This window comes from Pelophylax lessonae (genome assembly GCF_965119305.1).
Source record: "Pelophylax lessonae genome assembly, chromosome: 4".
NCBI lineage: Eukaryota > Metazoa > Chordata > Amphibia > Anura > Ranidae > Pelophylax > Pelophylax lessonae.
The window spans coordinates 221971675-221993943 of NC_138771.1; the positions used below are offsets into that span (position 1 = coordinate 221971675).

General features: G+C 42.4%; 1 protein-coding gene across 1 annotated transcript in view; it reads left to right on the forward strand.

Moving 5' to 3' along the window:
- AASS (aminoadipate-semialdehyde synthase) overlaps positions 1-8511 on the forward strand; it is a 187155-nt gene extending 178644 nt beyond the window's left edge. The window contains exon 23 of the mRNA XM_082256068.1: positions 8173-8511. Within this exon, the coding sequence (XP_082112194.1) occupies positions 8173-8291 (119 nt within the window). The 3' untranslated portion in view covers positions 8292-8511. The remainder of the gene's footprint in view (positions 1-8172) is intronic.
- Positions 8512-22269: the final 13758 nt, after the last annotated feature.

Sequence of the window (22269 nt, forward strand, 5' to 3'; positions counted from 1 at the left end):
CAGGTGATGAGCAGTGCCTGGTTTTCTCCACACATACCGCTTAAAATTAGGGCCAAAAAGTTCTATTTTGGTCTCATCAGACCAGAGAATCTTATTTCTCACCATCTTGGAGTCCTTCAGGTGTTTTTTTAGCAAACTCCATGCGGGCTTTCATGTGTCTTACACTGAGGAGAGGCTTCCGTCGGGCCACTCTGCCATAAAGCCCCAACTGGTGGAGGGCTGCAGTGATGGTTGACTTTCTACAACTTTCTCCCATCTCCTGACTGCATCTCTGGAGCTCAGCCACAGTGATCTTTGGGTTCTTCTTTACCTCTCTCACCAAGGCTCTTCTCCCCCGATAGCTCAGTTTGGCCGGACGGCCAGCTCTAGGAAGGGTTCTGGTTGTCCCAAATGTCTTCCATTTGAGGATTATGGAGGCCACTGTGCTCTTAGGAACCTTAAGTGCAGAAGAAATCTTTTTGTAACCTTGGCCAGATCTGTGCCTTGCCACAATTCTGTCTCTGTCAAAGGCAGTTCCTTTGACCTCATGATTCTCATTTGCTCTGACATGCATTGTGATCTGGAAGGTCTTATATAGACAGGTGTGTGGCTTTCCTTATCAAGTCCAATCAGTATAATCCAACACAGCTGGACTCAAATGAAGGTGTAGAACCATCTCAAGGATGATCAGAAGAAATGGAAAGCACCTGAGTTAAATATATGAGTGTCACAGCAAAGGGTCTGAATACTTAGGACCATGTGATATTTCAGTTTTTTCTTTTTTAATAAATCTGCAACAATGTCAACAATTCTGTGTTTTTCTGTCAGTATGGGGTGCCATGTGTACATTCTTGAGGAAGAAGAATGAACTTAAATGATTTTAGCAAATGGCTGCAATATAACAAAGAGTGAAAAATTTAAGGGGGTCTGAATACTTTCCGTACCCACTGTACATCTGCTGCATTGTATCATCCAAAACCACATATTTACTATACCATGCAAAATACATTAAAATAAAACAAAATCACATGTTGCCATATTTTACAAAAAATACATAGTGCATGCGCTATCTGACAGCCACAATATACAGCTCTATTCTTATAGAAACAGCTTGGCACCCACAATATTAAAAAGGTTATGCCAAACAAGTTAGATTGTCTATGACTTTAAATGTATTCAGCAAGTTTGGCTCTGTATGATGAGATTCATTAAAGATTCTTCTTTAGATTGCCCCCTAGTAGTTGTCATCTTTCCAGGGGTAGCAGAGGTGGTCTTTCTATTGAATCATTTTTTCGATGTTTTCCATTGTGCCTGGTTTGTCTTTCAAGCAAATCTCCATGTCCTAATGACTTATGGTTTACACTTTGCCTACTCCATAGTAGTGTGCTGCAGAGAGAGGGATTGGGGATTCTAGTGGGGAAGGAAAGATACCACATAGGGGGTGCTAAAGGGAGAGAGGTGTAATACAAGGGGGTTGAATTTGGCCAGCCACCGCACTACGGAGTCTGTGAACCTAAAATTTCTTTGAGCCGGGCACTTTGATATGCTCTGTTAACCAGTGCCCTCGTGTTAAAGAGGAAGTAAACCCTCCTCACGAAGTTGTACCTATAGGTAAGCCTATGATAAGGCTTACCTATAGGTACTGTAAATATCTCCTAAACATGTACGGTTTAGGAGATATTTACCTTTAATGCAGCCAGTGACGTCACTGGCGCATGCGCTCTGAAGGAACGGCTGATCGCGCCGTTCCTTCAGAGCCCCGTGCCGTGACCGTCGGCTCCCGCGCGCGTGCGCGGGAGTGACGTCACCGTGGCTCCGGCCAATCAGATGACCGGATGCCGCGATCCCGGAAGACGGGCGACTGAACATGTCGCTCGTCATACAGGTAAGAGAGCGGCACGGCGGGGGCTCGTTCTAAGGTAAGTATTTCATAATGAGCTAGTATGCGATGCATACTAGCTCATTATGTCTTTCTCTTGCAGGTTGTAAAAAAAAAAAAAAATTTTAAACGAGTTTACAACCTCTTTAAGCTGAACCCAAATCTCCTTCTGTTGTCCATTCTATTCTGACTTGCAGTACTTACAAACCCACAGAGAAGCCAGGTAAGCACTGGGGCAAGAAAGGGAGGGCAGAAGTGATAAGGTGGCTTTACTACTGCCCAAATTGCTTGCAACAGTGAACAGCCAGCTGATAACTGGATCCCTGGGAACCCACTGGAACCTAGGGTCAGACTATTAATTAGGCAGGGAACTGGGTGATCCAGCCATACTTAAAATAAAATTGAACGCACATTTAAAAAAAAAATGCTGTCAGGGTTTTTAATGACAGTCGAGATCCTATCTGTTTCTCCTATTATAAATGCTTCCCCCTACCCGTGATTGGTAAAGTACACTGAGCTGCGTATGTAGAGCTCTGTGTCACGATGTGACTCCCATACACCTGTGCGAGAGCATTGTAACGGCTCAGGCATTCAAGCAGCCAAACAAATGGAACCAGAAAAGGAGACCTCGAAACTGAAAGCACCAGAGACCAGGGGGAACGCTGACCGCACAGCACTGGTGGACATCGCATGACAGGGAAGTCTGTCTTAATGTACCAATATGCAGCGCATACTAGCACATCATGGCATAAACAACCTGGGGGCTAATATAATAAAAAAACGCTGAGTTTAGTTCCACTTTAAGGATGATAGGTTCCGGGGGCGTGGCCTGGCACAACATGGATTAAGACACAGGTGAGCAGAGCTCTGCATATTACTCCATAACATAACATATAACATGTTTACATAACATATAACATGTTTACATAACAACGCAATGTATTAAGTACTACTTTCACAGTTTGATGGAAAACCGGTTCAGTGGGTTTGTCTTTGTCTTATCACCTAAAGGTTGTTCTAATCTCCAACCGGTTGGGACACCCCCTTGCGTGACCTTGAGATACTATACAAACGTAATCCTTTATTTATTAAAAGTCATTACACTATGACATCCATAAAGTTTCTAACTTGGAATATCAGAGGATTGGGGGATAGGGTTAAACGAACGGCAGTCCTAACCTACATTATAAAGCAAAAAGTTGATGTAGTGGCCTTAGTTGAGACTCATCTGGAAGGCCGGCAACAATTAGCCCTGAGACGCCCCTGGATCGGGTGGGCATATCACTCGGTTTATTCTACTCACGCAAGGGGAGTGTCATTACTTATAAGTAAAAACTTGCACTTTGAATTTTGTGATTTACGTTCTGATCCACAAGGACGTTATGTTTTTATACATGCTAAGATATATGGTAAGCAATTCTTGATTATGGCATATTATGTGCCACCCCCCTTTAGCATGACGGTTCTGATGGAAGGACTGGATTATATAGCACAACGACCGACGATTCCCACCATCTGGATGGGAGACTTTAACGCCGCTCTCAACCCAGATCTAGATAGACCACAGCAGCTGGTCCCACAAACTAGATTGTGTCCTCCCACTAGGCTTGCCAGACTGATCTCATCCTTCAACCTAGTTGATTCCTGGAGAACTACACATGCGGATGTTGGAGCATACTTATGCTTCTCCTCTACCCATAACACGATGTCCCGCATAGACTTTATTTTCCTGTCACAGACACTAATCCCCCACCTGTCAGATGCAGCCTTCTGCCCGAGACTGTTGTCTGATCATCGTCCGTATTGGATAACATTAACTGTCCTGACCAATCAACCACAAAACGCCTGGAGACTAAACCCATTCTGGTTAACGATATTACCAGATGACGGGCAACTAGATGAGGAATGCAGAAGATACTTCCAGGAAAACACTGTCTGCCTCGTTCGCGAATGTATGGGATTCGTTTAAACTCCATGCGAGAACCACACTGATATCACATATAAATAGATAAAAAAAACTGCAGCTGCACAGTCAAAGTGTTGGAAGACCTCTCCCTTGCAGAACGGGAATACGAAATAGACCCATCTCATATTAAGGTCTCCCAGCTTAAACTTCACACTAGAATAGCTAACCAGCTACAATTTGAGATGTCCAGGAAAAAGTTTTTTGAGCATGGAGAAAGGGCAGGCAAATTATTGGCCTATATGGCCCATAACAATGACAGACCGCCGGTAGTGATCTCCCTGCGTAATCCGCAAGGTGAACTGATCACCAAACCTGAAGAAGTAACAAACATGTTTCGCGAGTTCTTTAGGTCCCTATACACTACCACCACAACAGAGAACACATTACCCATCGATCTCTTTTTATCAGACCTAGACATCCCTCATCTAACCCCCACTCAATTAGAAAATCTTGAAAAACCACTCACGACAAAGGAAATAGTGCTGGCAATGGCTAATTTTGCTAGATCTAAATCCCCTGGGCCAGACGGATTACCCATCGAGTTCTACTCACAATTTAGTGAAATCCTAGTACCCCAACTATTTATCTTATACAACCACTTATTTGAGACCCTCACACCGCCCCCATCCATGAGAGAGGGCATCATAGGGCTTATTCCTAAGCCGGATAAGGACCTGGGTCTGCCTCAGTCGTACAGACCCATCTCCTTCAGGTTGATATTAAAATACTTGCAAAAGTGTTGGCTCTGCGCCTGAATCAGGTCATCTTATCTTTTAGTGCAAGAAGATAAAGCAGGCTTCATGCCAGGGCAGGAACACATTCTTTATTCCTAGAAAACATTTTATAAATATACAGGCCCAACATGAGAATACTGGAGAGAGGGTGATAGTGTCGCTAGACACCGCTAAGGCATTTGATTCAGTGGAGTGGAAATGTTTGACGCGGTACAGTTTTTGGCCCTCAATTCCAACTGCTGTACCAAATGCCAGTCGCTAAGGTTGTTACTAATGGGTGGCAGGTGGATGTTTTTGAACTTTCCAAAAGGTACTAGTCAGGGCTGTCCTCTCCCTCCACTACTATACGCTCTAGCTGCAGAGCCCCTAGCTATATACATTAGAGACAATCCGACCATACAAGGTCTACATGTTGGTGCCCTAGAGGAAAAAATAAGTGCTTACGCGGACGACACCCTACTATACTTGGTAGATTCAGGCTCCTCTTTATCGGAGACATTACGGACGATTGAACATTTTTATTTGTTTTCTGGGCTCAAGATCAACTGGGAGAAGTCACAAATCCTCCCGTTAGATTATGCTCCCCAAACGGAGCTACAAACCCAATTACCCCTACAACGGGTTAGCACCATTAAATATTTAGGAGTGAAGGTGTCTAGATCCCCAGCTAATTACATTGCTTTAAACGTTGAACCTCTGTTGTCCATAACTAAATCTAAAAAAAAAATTTGGACACGTCTTCCCCTGGGAGTATTGGGTCGCATTCCTACATGAAACATTATTCCTGGCCAGAAAGACGATAGCCAAAGTGTGGATGCGACAGGCCCCCCCCCCCCAGACTAACTGACTGGATGACTGACGTAAATAATACCCTTCCTTATAAAAAATTCATATACACTCAAGAGGTATCCCTACAAAATACAATAAGATTTGGGACCGCTGACTCAGAGTCTGCCACATGTGAATAATCTTGCTGAATACATCATCCCTCACATTTTATCACTCTCCATGACAGAATGGTGTACTTTGATGATCCATGAAGTTTAGACTTTGTCTTGCAACAAAAACCCTTGCTGTATCTCAGGGAAACCCCACATACTTATGTACGAACACCTTTTATAAACTTTTTAACACTGAACATGAAAAATGTATATACATTGAAAGCTGTATACTGTTTTGTATTATTGTCTTGTTTTTCATTGGATAAATAAAAACGTTTAACCAAAAAAAAAGGATCCTAGGTTCCAAGGTTGAGGTCTAACTACTCTGAACTAGCATCACTTTAGGATAAACTTTTTAGGTATAATTCTATGCTTCTTACTGTAGAAACTGAGGCCATGGAAGAAATTTAAATATAACTTGATTTGTATAATTTTGTTTTACTGCCAGTTCGCTACGATATATATTTGTTGAAATCTGAATTTCTTTCTTGCTTATTGAGGGACACTGGATCAGTAATAATTCTGAGACAAGTCAGTTATATTGTGGCCTACTGGAGATTGAACACCAGAAAACAAAACAGTTAACTAAGAAGGAAAACTGTGCTAGGACACCAAATGTGTAATATCACAAAGCTGCTGGCAAAATACCATAATGCACGGTCTACATAAATTAGAAAAATTCAGTGAAGCGCATGAAAAAAAATAAAATCACATAAACATAACATAAAAGTTAAAAAAGCAAAATATTCACATTAGTGTGTACATGTACACTCTATTGCCAAAAGTATTGGGACACCTGCCTTTACACGCACATGAACTTTATTGGCATCCCAGCCTTAGTCCGTATGGTTCAATATTCAGTTGGCCCACCCTTTGCAACTAGAACAGCTTCAACTGTTCTAAAAGAATGTCCAGGAGTGTTTCTATGGGAATGTTTGACCATTCTTCCAGAAGCGCATTTGTGACGTCAAGCACTGATGTTGGATGAGAAGGCCTGGCTCGCAGTCTGCTCTAATTCATCCCAAAGGTGTTCTATCAGGTTAAGGTCAGAACTCAAGTTCCTGCACCCCAAACTTGCTCATCCATGTCCTTATGGACCTTGCTTTGTGCACTGGTGCACAGTCATGTTGAAACAGGAAGGGGTCATCCACAAACTGTTCCCACAAAGTTGGGAGCATGAAATTGTCCAAAATGTCTTGGTTTGCTGACGCCTTAAGAGTTCCCTTCACTGGAACTAAGGAGCCTAAAACAACCCCGCATCATAATCCCCCCTCCACCAAATGATTTGGACCAGTGCACAAAGCAAGAACTTGACTGGCCTGTACAGAGTTCTGACCTCAACCCGATAGAACACCTTAGGGATGAATTGGAGTGGAGACTGCGAGCCATGCCTTCTCGTCCAACATTACTACCTGACCTCACAAATGTGCTTCTGAAAGAATAGTCAAACATTCCCATAGACACACTCCTAAACCTTCTGGACAGCCGTCCCAGAAGAGTTGAAGCTGTTATAGCTGCAAAGGGTGGGCCAACTAAATATTGAACCCTACTGACTTAAACTGGATACACACTATACAACTTTTGTTGTTAGATTTCCTTTAGATTTACCTTCAACTATGTAGTGCAAGGGACTTCCTGATTACATATAAATGGAAAGAAAATGTTTAGATTTTACCTCATATTATATGGTTTTGGTAAATCTAAAGGAAAAAAATCTAAAGACAATTGTATAGTGTGTATGGTCCATAAGACTGGGATGCCATTAAAGTTCATGTGTGTGTAAAGGCAGGTGTCCCAATACTTTTAATATAGTGTATGTTGAGAAAAAAGTCCCACTGAAGATCAAAAAGTGATTGAAAAGTCCTCTTTTGTATATTGAGAGAAATAGAAGATTGTTTATCCCAAAAAACCTCCAAGCTTTTTAGCAATGGAACCACCACAAAGACTACCAGTGTAAAGATTGGGGGCTAGGAGAGGTTGAAAAGGCAATATAATTATCCACACAGCCTCCAAACTGCTCCAGGGATCAAGACGGGTTGCTTCGCTGTATCCCACCAATCCGTATATGATGAGGCTGTTCTCTGAAAGAAAAACAGCTGCCTGTGCTTTTTATTTTTTATTTTTTTGTGGTGGTTTCATCACTGAAAACCTTGGAGGTTTCCTTTAGGATTCACCATTTTCTCAACTTATGAGTACACACTCATATGTGAATATTTGGGGTTTTTTTCACGTGAATGTTATGTTTTATGTGATTTTTTTTTTCTTCTTTTTTTGCACTGAATTTTTCCCAAACAAAACTATTAGATACAGTATAACCCGTCCCACTTCTATCCTGCTCTAATTGTTTTGCTAGTGTTTTAGGAGAGTGGCTTCTCTCTGCTGAGAAGAAACCCCTTTTCCATCAAGCCAACATTTTTCCTCACTCCAAAGTCAAAAGGCCTTATTTTATGCAGTTTTCTGGATTGGCAGATTTTTACTATAGCGTTGAAGGCTGTACCTGGAGCTTACCATGGGAAGATCTGCATTAAACATCCTAAAATTTTAGGCCTACTACTTTGCTAAATCCAGTCCAATATTCAGCTATCTTACAAGGATATCTGTGACAGAATATGGTGATTTGGTGGCATTATAAAAAGGTTATTTTTTTATACTTTGATTTCTATTTCCTTTCAGGTGAAATTGATGTAAAAGGTTTGGTAATTCCTCTGACTAAGAATATCTATGGACCAATCCTAGAACGAGTTAAAGAAGAAGGAATTTGTTACAACTTAAAAAGCACTTTCTCTCTTTAAGTGACATTAAGGGAACCTGTGCAGTATGCTGAACTGTTTAATTTTTATATTTTCAAATACTATCATGTTAAGCTATCATAGGGGAATATTTTTTATACACGCACAGCTGCTGTTGCTCAGTACAAAACTAGTTATGGAACAAAGAAGATTTTGGTTTATGAATGTACTAAAACCTAAAAACATACCAAACTGCCTGATTATGCATTTTCATGCTTTCTTATATACCAAAGTTTAAAATTGTTTGAGCATAAAAACTAATTTTCCAGCTGATTTTGATTGTGAAAAAGAAAAAAAGGACAATGGTGTCATAAACTGCTTAAAACGAATGCCAGTTTTAGAGCTGTTGGTTTTCTTGCTGACATTTTGCATACATGCATTTGCATTATAGCTAGAAAATAACCATCACAGCTTATTTTTTGCCTGTGTTTTGAAACAAGGTCCTGTTGCTTAAAATATATACATACAATGGTGAACGTGAATTTCCTAGAGTTGTTGCAGTTTAATCCAAATATAAAGAAGACAGTCAGGTTCTATACCTTTCAATCAAAGCAAAGCAGCTATCTTGTACAGTGTAGCTTTCCTGGGCCAGAGTACTTATAATGATTGACTTATAGTGTAGATCTGTTTTCTCAACTTTTTAAACATACATGATTCTTTTCTAGAAGCCAGTCATGCTTCTGTTCATATTCAGTACCCCTTGACATGATTAGGTTTATTGCCTTTACAACCCCCAGTTGTGTGTACATTTTCAAATAACCCATTATGGTTGTTAGTTAGCAATATTAGTTTGTCCATTTTATGCTAAATTGTATTGTTACCTGCAGATTCAGATTACACTCATAAATGTACTTCATGAACCCATCGCAAGCACCCCCTGGGTTACATCTAGCACTGGTTGAGAACCTTACTTAAAATTAAGTCCTATTCGAATCTACAGACTAATTGCTGGCATTTTTCATATGACCTTAAAGCTAGTCTTAATGCAGCTTTATTTTAGGGTTTGTCATATAAAACCTATTTTATATAAGTTCAGCATTACAAGAATGTCTGTCTGTTTTTACCTATGTGAAGTTGTCAGACGATGGTGAAAGTTTGATCACAAACATTATGATCTTATTACTAACCGAATATAGGAAAGTCTATCTGCATACGACCGCAGTCAAGATCATTGTACGGTCTTCAAATACTTCAAACATTTTGATGTATGCATTATGTGTTCCTGTACTTTACAAATGATTTTCCTCCATACTTTTTGATTGAAAGACCCCTTTTGAGGTGTGCGATAGAAAATCAGATCCAGGATCTGGTTTTTGAGGTAATAGGGGGGGCTAATTTCTTCTTTAGTTAATTTTTTTTCCGTTGTAGTTTATATAACAGAAAAGGAAACTACCAGTAGCAAAAATATCAAGTTGCAGCTTTGATTTTAATAGAAAAATCAAACCAGGGATCAGGGTGTAACAATTTACATCTCAGAAAAACTTTCAGATTTTTATTTTTTTTGCTTTAGGTTGTGTAAGATTAGGCAATATCTAGCTACAAAAAGTAGCTGGAGTGACGTGAAAAAAAGTGCAACAGTACTGTAACTGTTTATAACCATTGAGACTCGGTTCACACTGATACGAAAAGTCGGATGACACGTAATATTGAATGTTTCCCAAGAGAGCGGTCTTAACTGATACTACACAAGTCTGTCTGACTTTAGAAAAGGTTCCTGCACTACTTTGGTCCAACTTTGCTATGACTTCAATGCCATAGAGTGTAAAAAGTCACATCAAAGTCGGTCTCCAAAGTTGCATTAAAAGTTGTGCGACTTTGTGGAATCAGATTACTGTGAACTGAGCCTGTCCTCTTTGAATGTCTCTGGGAAAGGCAAAAAAAAGATTTCTGTATGTCTTTAAGCCCTCCCCCATACAATGCCAGAACCTGCTCAGAGGAAGTGTTAATTTGACCCAGATGACTTTTCCTAGCTGATTGCTAATTTGGGGATAATAAATCAGTGCCTAGACTTTTTTTATTTAGAAGCATGCACGTTTGACAGAATGTTCATGTTTATGCTATGGTTTAGAGAAGGGAACACTCAACAGTATCATCTATGGCAAAAAAAATATATTTAAAATGGGTAAAATCCATGTGGACTGTTCCATTTGTTTCCTAAGAAGGCGCAGCCACGATATCTCAGGGAGGGCCTATAGATCTAACCATCCACTGACTTGAGCATGAGTAGCTTGATGAAGCCAATGTTTATTGTGTTTTTGTAGACACCTGAAAGAAATCTGTACTGAGAGGAGAGAGCCATGCCTTTTTTTTTATTATTATATTTTTCACATCCATTGAGGGACACTGGAATATTTAACCTTGGGGTTATACTTGTATACCATATTATACCACTTACAAAATTTGACACTGGCAAGCAAACTGTAGGCTAGTCCAGGATAACCCCCTCCTACCCAATGCACACCTCAGTTGTCTGCTAGTTACCAAGCTTTTGACTGCTTACCCAAAGTTATACAGCATGGGCCTCCCTAAAATGCCAAACCAGCTAAGACTTTTCCAGTTCACTCAATGGCAGGGTCTGTCCTTTTATTGGAACCAGCCTTATGTAGAAAAGATTTACACTTCCCCAAAATGTTTTGCCTAACAATATCCTAATGAGCAAAGTTTCTCTGCAAACCTGGGCTGTTTCTGTTGTGCATCCTGACATCTTTGATTAACAAAATCTTCACAGTCCCATAGAGGAAGATTGTGTGTTCAAGGACCCAGTGGACAAGAGAGTACAGGCCCTTTTTAAAGTTGAGTCCAGATATGGCTGTTTTTGCATAGTTACATTAAACTAGCTTTGACTAACGTAACAATGCATGTGGCTTACAGGAAAAAGGGGGGGGGGGAGTAGGTCTAACTGAAATGATTGGGTGTAATATCCCTGGGAACACCACAAGTATGGCGGTCCTGTCCCTGGCTCTAAGACGTGTACAGAAAAAAACTATACTGAAAGGGACCAGTAGACAAAACACATCCCCAAAAGGCTCTCTTTTTGTCTACTGGTCCCTTCCAGTATAATTTTTTTCCAATGCATGTGCCTTACCTAGCTAATCCCAAAAGAAGTTGGAAATCTTTGTAGTAGGCATAGTGATCATAGGAGGTCACGCGAAAGGCAAAGAGGTGATGTTATGATCTTCCCCCAGCTCTTTCCATGCAGGGGACTTGGTTGCTGGAGGTAGCCCTACTTATCAACATTTTGGAGCTCCGGTGATTGTTACCTATCGTTTGATACCTCTGCTGGGAGCACACCCAACGACAATTCAGTTGGATAATGCCTCTGCCGTGGCCTATATCAGGCACCAGAAGTTCATTATAAAACTTGATTCTCTTTTGGGGAAAACTGCACATTTCAGCCCTGTCTGCTGTCCACATCCCTGATGTGGAAAATTGGCAGGTGGACTTTATCAGTTGTCAGCATCTGGACCTGGGTAAATGGGCTCTTCATCCAGGAGTGTTTCAAGCCCTTTGCCACAGGTGGGGAGCACCAGACCTTCTGAAATCCAGATTCAACAACTTGACAGGTTTGTTTCCAGGGATTCTTGGACTTTTGCAGTGGACACACAAGGAGATCCCTTGTGATCAGTTCAACTTTTAGTTTACCTTTCTGCCCCTGCAATTTGTCCCTTGCCTGCTCTGCAGGAGGGCGTTCCTCTGATTCTCATTGCAAATGGGCCTAAAGTTCTTAGACTCTTCTCAATATCACAGCAAGAAGAGAAAGCGAGCGAGCGCTGATTGCAGCGATACTGAGAGATATAATATACACAGGGTGGGGTATGTGTTAAGGCATTTCTTTTAGGTACTGTATATACTCACTGCTTGACCCTTTCCAAATTTTCTGTCCCAAAATGCAGTGCTCCCCCTGCTTCTTAAATGCAGGCTTCGGCTGCTGAAGCCATGGTCCTAAGAGACCAGGGCCCTTTGGACTCAGTTATCCCTACCCTCTTAAAGGGCAGGAAATCAGTTCATTGCAAAACCTACCATATCACCCAGAAGGTCTGTTTTTTTCTGGTACAAATCAAGGAACTTTCCTTCTGGGAAGTGAAGTGCTCCATTGGACTTTTGATTCCTTTTTTCAGTCTGGTCAGAATTGACATCTGGCTTTGAGTACTATTAAAGGATGAATCTCACCCTTGGCTGTCCTGTTCCAGGGCCTCTTGGCCTCTCCCTACTTGTTTAAGGCATTGTCCAGGGTATCGCACACATCTCTTCCCAGAGTACTCTGCTTTGTCTCCTGGGGACCTTAATTTGGTTCTCTCGGCTCTTCAGAAACTCCCTTTGAACCTATTAGGCATATTCCCTTGTCTGACCAGGTGGCTTTTCTTGTTGCTATCACTTCTGCATTAAGGGAATCTAAATGGCCTTATTTCACAAGATTGTCTTGAGACCTAAAGCCTCCTTCCTAAGCTGTTCTTTCACTTTAACCAGTATATTACCCTTACTTCTGTCTTGCTCCAAAAGATCCCAAAGAAATTTCACTCCACTAAACTAAAGCAGGAGTCTTCAAATTGCAGCCCCTCAAGCCGACTTGCTGCAAGATTTTATGTGGCCCTCTGATGTAGGAGAGGACTCATGTAGAGGGGGAACGGGATGGGCTCAAGTTTAATTGGAATTTCTTTGCATTTTTTCTACTGAATTTTTTTCCTTTTTCGTTCTAAATCCTATAATGCTGATTACAAAAAAAGTAAAATGTACTCATCCATTTAAATTTCATTTGTTCATTTATAAAACAGATTTCTTTCAGCCCGTGACTATGTGTAAAATATATGATGTGGCCCTCGTACAGAAAAGTTTGGAGACCTCTAGATTAACGCATAGGGTTCCTCCTTTTCATTTTAAGGCACACTCTACCAGATCTGTTAGTGCTTCTTGGACTTTTCCACAGCCAACATCTGTTTCTCAGATTTGCAAGACTGCAACCTGGGCTGCAACAGATTTGTTAAGTCTTCTTGACCAATTTGATATATGGCCCTTTTTCCATTATTTTCTTGTTTCCCACATCTTAATTGGACTGCTTTTGGATGTTCCATGATAGGCTAAAGATCCTGTGTCCCATAGTGTTTGAGTAAGAAAATAGGTTTTCTTGAAGTACAGTAGGGGGACCCCGGTTCCTTCCATCTGTTCTTTTAATCTCCTTATTGCTTGCTACAAAACTGAGGCTGGCAGGGAGTGGTAGGGGGTTATATAGGGATGTCCTTGTGGAATTGGCAGCATCCAATCATCTGAAGGTAGATGCATAGAACATATGGTATGTCCTGTACTGTACTCTAAAAAAAAAAAAACTGCTAAATTCAAAAATCCTTTTTTTATTACTCTGATCCTTCTCATTTTAATTGGATGTCCCTTCAATACATTACCAGCTACAATAAGCAGTGCTATGGATGTCTCATTGTGTACATTTCCCAATACTTGCTTTTTATCAATGCTACTTTCTATACTGTTTGCCTTATGTCTGTGCTTGAAACTGGCTCTATAAAGAAAAAGCACTGGCTGCTAAACCCTTTTGAACTAGTATGTATTTTTATTGCTATATACATTAAATGTCATCTGTTGTTTTATTGGCGGGTAAAATGCACTGCTTTATTTTTTTCACAAGAATAACTGGGCAGTGAATATACGGGTACTTTGCTATGTAGCTTTTCTTTCTAAAGGTTAAGATACCATATTTATGCCGATTTGTGGATTTAGAAAATAAAATTCAGAAAGACAATTTGGTATGCGTTGTCATTACCATTAATTATTTTCTTTTCTTTTACAACCCTCGTTTGGTGACACATACTTTATGCTTTATGTGGATATCCCTCGCTATAACCTATAAATACACTGCGCAAAAAAAATAAAGGAACACTTCAAAAACACATCAGATCTCAATGGGGAATAAAATATCATGCTGGATATCTATATTGATATGGACTGCCTAATCTTTTTGGGAACGAAAGGATGCCACATCGTTTGATGGAAATAAAAATGATCAACCTACTGAGGGCTGAATTCAAAGACAAATCAAAATGAAAAAATGATGCAGCAGGCTAGTCCATTTTGCTGAAATTTCATTGCAGCAACTCAAAATGGTACCCAGTAGTTTGTATGGCCCCATATGTTTGTATGCATGCCTGACCACATCTGGGCATGCCCCTAATGAGAAGACAGATGGTATCCTGGGGTATTTCCTCCTAGATCTGGACCAGAGCATCACTAAGCTCCTGAACAGACTGAGGTGCAACCTGGCTAGGTCCCAGAGGTGTTCTATTGGATTTAGATCAGGTGAGCGTGGGGGCCATTCAATGGTATCAATTCCTTCATCCTCCAGGAACTGGCTGCATACTCACGTCACATGAGGCCGGGCATTGTCGCACACTAGGAGGAACCCAGGACCCAATGCACCAGTGAAGGGTCTGATAGTGGGTCAAAGGATTTCATCCTGATACCAAATGCCAGTCAGGGTGCCATTGTCTAGGCTCGAGGGGTCTGTGCGTCCCTCCATTGATATGCCTCCTCAGACCATCACTGACCCACCACCAAACCAGTAATGCTGAACGATGTTACAGGCAGCATAATGTTCTCCATGGCTTCTTCAGACCCTATCACATCTTTCACATGTGCTCAGGGTGAGCCTGCTCTCATTTGTGAAAAGCGCAGGGCACCAGTGGCAGACCTGCCAATTCTGGTGTTCAATGGCAAATGCCAATTGAGCTCCACAGTGCCGGGCAGTGAGCACAGGGCCCACTAGAAGATGTCGGGCCCTCATGCCACTCTCATGAAGTCTGTTTCTGATTGTTTGATCAGACACACCAGTGGCCTGCTGGAGGTTTTGTAGGCTTCTGGCAGTGCTCATCCTGTTCCTCCTTGCAAAAGGAGCAGATACCAGTCTTGCGGATGGGTTAAGGACCTTCTACTGCCTTGTCCAGCCCTGCTAGGGGAACTGCCTGTCTCCTGGAATCTCCTCCATGCTCCTGAGACTGTTCTGGGAGGCACAGCAAATCTTCTGGCAATGGTACATATTGATTTGCCATCCTGGAGGAGTTGGACTGCCTGTGCAACCTCTATAGGGTCCAGGTATCACCTCATGCTACCAGTAGTGACATTGACCCTAGCCAAATGCAAAACTAGTGAAAAACAGTCAGAAAAGATGAGTAGGGAAAAATGTCAGTGGTCTCCACCTATAAAACCATTCCTGTTTTTGAGGTTGTTTCATTGTTGCCCATCATTGTGCACCTTTTCATTTCATTAACACCAAAGCAGCTGAAACTGATTAACAACCCCTTCTGCTACTTAACTGACCAGATCAATATCCCAGGAGTTTTTGAATTGATGCTATACTCTGAATAAAAAAGTGTATCCTTTATTTTTTATTTTTTGAACAGTGTGTAATATAAATAATTGTGTACAAGCCTCACTCCCTCCTGCACTTCAATAGACACGAAGGAAAAAAAAAAAAAACGGAAAAGTATTTTTTTTTAACTCAATTTTTATATCATGATATTCTATTATAATTATAACATTTTGAATTATGCTATCCTATGATTAAGAAATATATTTCTGTAAGATAATAGAACAAATATTCATTATTGGTTTTAACACTTTTGCTTTTTCAAGTTACAGTACATGTTTCTAACATTTCCAACTTTGCTTGTTCTGCAATGGGCACGCTTTTACTATTGGTGTTAAAAACCATCTTTCCTAACACCATTACAGGATTCGACTGGGTGTCTCCACTCTAGCTCCTGCCCCAGAAGGTCCCATTCCCATATATTTAAGGTTGATTCAGTCCACATCCTTCTGTTATTTTCATCCTCATGGAACCAAAATTTTCTGGATGAAGTGGCTCCTATTACCTCAGTGGAATAAAATAAATTTCTCCTCTGGGTGGGATTTTGTAGGCAAATGAAAAAAGAAAATAATATATAAAATCCTTAATTGTATTCAATGATACACATAATAAACACAATATGATTAAAAATATAGTGGAGCAAAGAGAGAGAGAGCTCCCACACATTAATAATGAACACACAAAAGTGCAAGACCCCTTCGTAGAGAGAAGCTCCAATGCGTTTCAAACATGGTATAAACTTCTAGTTCTGTTCTTCATCAGGGATAAATCCCAACTCTACGGGTAAAAGACATAATAACAGTTACACATATACTGCGTACATATACATACGTGAGTGGTGACAGTATACATGCATGTGGGTACTGTACTCCAACTGACCAAAAGGGGGGGAGGGGGGAAGATGAAAAAATCCACGAAAATCCTTCCTCCAAAAGAACCATATACAAGATTAACTGGACAGAGTCCCAGATGCAGACGTCCAGGTCATTGCAAAATATATTAATCCCATATTCTCCTGTAGGGCTGCGGGATACAGATCAAAGTGATCCCAAGATCCCGTAGAGTTGGGATTTATCCCTGATGAAGAACAGAACTAGAAGTTTATACCATGTTTGAAACGCGTTGGAGCTTCCCTCTACGAAGGGGTCTTGTACTTTTGTGTGTTCACTATTATGTGTGGAAGCTCTCTCTCTTTGCTCCACTATATTTTTAATCATATTGTGTTTATTATGTGTATCATTGAATAAAATTAAGGATTTTATATATATTATTTTCTTTTTTCATTTGCCTACAAAATCCCACCCAGAGGAGAAATTTATTTTATTCATATGTTCAATAAGGGATGGTGGCAAAATATACCAGCCATGGTCTGAGATACTTCTTACCTATTACCTCAGTGTGCCAGTGTTGAGGCTTTCTACCTGTTGCTGCTCAGGTTGATGACCCTGCTTTCTTGACATCAAGTAAGGCACTTTGCGTAGGTGTTGTGGTTGGCGTTAGGCTTGCTTTTTAGTCAGGCAACAAACCCAGCTAGCCAGGGTGATATTGCTCTTTGATTTTAAAATGAATAGTGTGTGTGTGTGTGTGTGTGTGTGTGTGTGTGTATGTATGTATATATATATATATATATAAATAGCAAATACACTTCATGTGTATAATCCAGCATGAAACCTAAACCCAATGTGCTAAAATAACCATGTGCAATAGCCATGTAAACTTCCAAAGCCTCCCAATTTTTGATTCTACAATAGTAAAAAATCCACAAGTGATCACAACTCTTCTCCGCTACCACTGTGTGTACAATGCCCTCACCCTACTATGTTGACCTATATTGGTATAGAGGTCTAGAAGCTCATGTTCCCTTTAGGGAGAAAAAGGTTGTCGCTCTCTCACCAATGGGGGCAGCATGACAGGCTCAAACAGAAGACTCATTCTATTGCGCAGTAGTAGCATACAACAAACCAATTTTTTAAAGATTAAAAACCCTCACATGTCAATGTGCACTTGACCTGACTATACATCCAGTAAAACCTTAAGAAAAGTGAGAGCAGGTGGAAACCTTTCACATCTGAGACCTGAAGCTGAAGGCCTGGGAAGCATTAACTGAACTAGTGGAGTTCACTTGACAATGCAATGAGAAGCCTACCATTTGACCTCCCAACCTGTAGACTATAAACTTGCCATACACTAGTAGATTTTCGAATGAACAATTGTACAACAGGTGTTAGTATGTTTGATGTGACAAATGTTCAAAACTACTTCAAAATGTTGTTTGCCTTAAACATTAGATTTTGAAAAGAATGTAATTCTGCCACTTTGATCGATAATTGTCCTTTTCAGCCCACTAATGATTAGAAAATGGAAGAAACATTCTTAACTACTTCCGAGCTTAGTTTGCTCGGAGGGCGTCTATGGACTTCCATCCATAATCACGATACACGCTCTGATCACTGAGTCCTTCAGGCCAGTTACAGCAGCACTTTACCATGTGATCAGCTATGTCCAATGACAGCTGATCACAGAAGTAAACACAAGCCGTGCTGACAGCGCAAGGAGAGAAAAAAGGAGCCGAAAACCAGCTTGTGTTAAAGGGACATTGGTACTGATAATCAGGGCACAGATTATCAGTGCAGTCCTAACAGTGTCTGCCACCACCAATGCTGCCAGTCAGTGTCGCCTATCACTGCAGCACTCTGTGGCAGAGGCTACCATTCCCAATACGAAGGTGACCGACCTTCATCCTTGAAATACTTCTTACACCAGATTTATACTCCTTCCTTACCTCGCATGACCTCTAGCCATGCAAATACTCACCTATAACAGGTACACAAAACCGGTCCATACACCTGTATAAGGATCTTTCTGGACCACATGTGGATCATTGTGGCGCTCATGGGCTTTCAGCGCGGACGCCATCTTTCACTTTTTTATCATCTTATCCAGTAAACCATGTGTATTGGAAACCAGGCATTCCTCTTTTATCGGTATACTAACCGTTTTAACTTACAGCCCATCTCTCTCTATATGAAGACTCCCTATGGCACAATTCGTGTTCTGAACTTTGGTTGACCCCTGAAGAAGGGTATTAACCCGAAACGTGTAGGGTCTTGTCCGGTTCTCTTCACCAGCTGTACCTAGGAATCTTCTATGTCTGTTCTTGCATGCAATTCTAATCTGTGATGTATACCCAGCTGTTAATTGGTTGGAACATGCATTTGTTGTATAATTGTTTGTTTTTTCCTTGTGTATAAATAAAGCTTGTTGTTTTTTACTCAGTTGTATATTTCCTTCATTGCTTAGTGGCATTCACAGTCCCAAACAATTGGGGGTACCCTCCTTGTCTCTACTTATCGGGATGATGGCCACTAACACTGGGTACTAGGTGATATGATCTAACATTCTCTATCACTGCAGCTAAGTCTCTTAGTATAGGGCCTAACAAACCCCAGGGGCCAGGTCACATTGGATTTACCGGCCTGGCCCCTGGGCTACTCTGTGGCAGGTGTCTTGTCGCCAGACATCCCAAGTCTCCTGGACACCCGTAAGTGCCGCGCAATGTCACGGCTGTCTGTGTCAGCTATGACAGAACAGAGCCTATGCTTCCTGTATAGTTCTGGCTCCATCCTGTCACAGGCAAAGTGATATCAAATGCACTCTGCCTGTGACGAGACCGATAGATACAGGAAGCATCGGCTCTGCATGCTTCCTTCAGCGCCGCTTCTCACACTCTCCCCCAGCATTTCCCGCCAGCAGTAACCACCAGCTTTACCCACCGGCAGTAAGTCGCATGTGCTAGGGGTGCAACTAGCCCCCAGCACATAATTGTAAATATCCCATCATGTGCAGTGTTTCTGACTCCTACCACCACGAACACTTCAAATCACTGAAGTGGTCATGGTGGTTGGAGTGTTCCTGTAATATCTCTCAGAAGTAGTAAACAAAATACACATGGGTCAAATACTGGGCAACATCAGCCAGTTCATTAAAAAATGGTCACCATTGTGCCCGTGTGTAGGACAGCCGGTCCAACAGAAGCTGGCCTTTCGGCATGCGTGGAAAAAAATGGCTCCTAACTTTTTTAGCTGGCTCCTAGATATCAAGCCCTGTCTTAATATATTTTTCTCTTACGTCCTCCGACAGTCGCCGCCCACTCATACAGTCTTTACCAATGGGGTATTGACTTCCTCTCCTTAGGAGTAGCTAGGCAAAAGACTTGTTAAAACAAAAGCATTTCCATAGACACACCCATGGGGGCTGTCTCACTGGTCCAATATCCCTCCTGCAATAGCCATCCCAACCCAGTTTGTCTTCTGCCTAGTTCAGGAGTAGTCAGGCTTCCCTGTGCTGGGGCTACAGTCTCAGCCTTCTTCTATTTTATGATTTTATTTTCTAAAAATGTCATTTTTTTCTTTGCATTGCTAGCTGTTTATTTTGTCAGCTTTTAGTTAGTCGGATCTTTGGATGAAGATGGAGTTTGCGGAGCTGGGAATCGGACTGGTCGTCCTGGTTATCAAGAACAGAGGATCAGATGGAATCCCAGCCCACCATCGAGCATTTCGCAGGCTATGTGTTTGCCTTGGCCTCACAAACGACCCATCCCTGTCCCCAGGGATGCAGCCTTGTGAGGTGGCTACCTCACCGGACACATGCACGGTTCGTCCATGCACTCCTGGTGTCCTGCGTTTTTGGCTGGCAGCACTCCCCTGCCATCTGAGGGTGGGCGGTTTTCCATTTATTATGAGGCACCCCACGCCATCGGGTACAGGTAAGTACACTCTGTGTGGGGCCTCTGTCTGGGGTCAGCAGTCCTCTGTGTCTGTGGTGTCCCCTATGTCCATTTTTGGGCTCCCTGCGGGGGTTTTTTCTCTCACAGCCTGCGCTGTTTGGTTTGGGGGATCCCTCTCCTGTGTCACTAAGGTGCTTGGAGGTACAGACTAGTGTGGCGACCGCTGTAGGGTTAAAAACCGCCGGTCTGCCATTTTAGGTGTGGGCAGCATGTCTGGCTTCACTGTGGGCGCTTGTATAGCATTGTGTGTAGTGTATTTTGGCGCCTTACGACGCCATCTTGTGTGTGGCAACGATCTTTCCGAGCACATGTCGGCGGCCATTTTGCGGAAGCCTCCCATTGCTTTGCATAGGCATCCATGTTTCCTTAGCCTGCAGCCTCTGTTCAGTCTCTGCGGAGACATCACTTCCTTCCTTTACTCAGGAGCGACCGAATGAGCTGGTAACACTCTTCTGGGGCTCTGTCCTGCTGTCCTTTCTTTTCCTCCATTGTGCAATCTTCCTGGCTCAGTTTGTCCCTGCGGGGGGGTCTGTGTTCCACACCCATTGTATCGGTGTGCTGCAGGGGTCCGCGGCGCCCTTAACCACTTGCCGACCGCCGCAAGTACATATACTGCGGCGGTCAGCCCCTCACAGGCAAAGTGACGTATGGGTACATCACTAGCCTGTTAGGCTCTGGGGAGCGAGTGCACGCCGCCGGAGGCGCGTTCCCGCTCGGTCACGGACCCCGCCCGTGTGCCCGGCGGACCCTATCGTCCGTTAGAGCGGGAGAAAGGCAGGAGGCTGATGTAAACAAGCAGCCTGTCATTCTCCCCTGTGTAAGAACAGTGATCATACGGTTCTATGTAGGACTGTTGATCACTGTTCCTACACCTCAAGCCACAGCCAATCACAGTTAGAATCACGCCCCTAGGGACAAACACAACCCCTCCCTCGCAAAAAAAGTTAACCCCTTCACTGCCAGTGTCATTTTACAGTAACAGTGCATATGTATAGCACTGATTACTGTAGTAATGTCACTGGTAACCCCAAAAATGTCAGTCAAGGGTCCGAGCTGTCCGCCGCAATGTCGCAGTCCCGCAAAAAAAATCGCAGATCGATGCCATTACGCGTTAAAAAAAAAATGACCTAAATCTTTCCCTTAGTTAGTAAACGCAATAACTTTTGCGCAAACCAATCAAAATACGCTTTTTGCGATTTTTTTTTTTTTTATACCAAAAATATGTAGCATAAAACAAATTGGCCTAAAATGTTAAAAAATTTAGATTTTTACATTTTTTGGGGGGGAAATTTCATATAAAAAAATGTGAAAAATATTGTTATTTTTGCAAAATTGACGCTCTTTTTTTGTTTATAGCGCATGATCAAAAAATCGCACAGGTGATCAAATACCACCAAAAGAAAGTTTGTGGGAAAAAAAGGACGTCAAATTTGTTTAGGTACAGCGTCGCACGACCGCGCAATTGTCCTTTAACCACTTACCGCCCGCCCGCCGTCATATGACGGCGGGACGGTGCGGCTATTATCCTGGGCGGCCGTCATATGACGTCCGCCCATTCAAGCAGGGCAGGCGCGCGATCGCGGGCGCGCCGCCGTGCACTGCCGGTGTCGGCGTGTCCCCGGGACACAGCCGATCACCGGCAGGGGGGAAACAGCCAATAGGCATGGCTGTTTCCCACGTGATCGGCTGTGTTCCAATGACACAGCCGATCACAATGGAGGCGCCCGGGAGATGACCGCGCATGCGCGATCGGGAGCGCGCAGCGCGGTCATGTCGGTGGCACTGTGTTCCGCAGGAACACAGCTGTCACCGGCGGTAGTAAACAG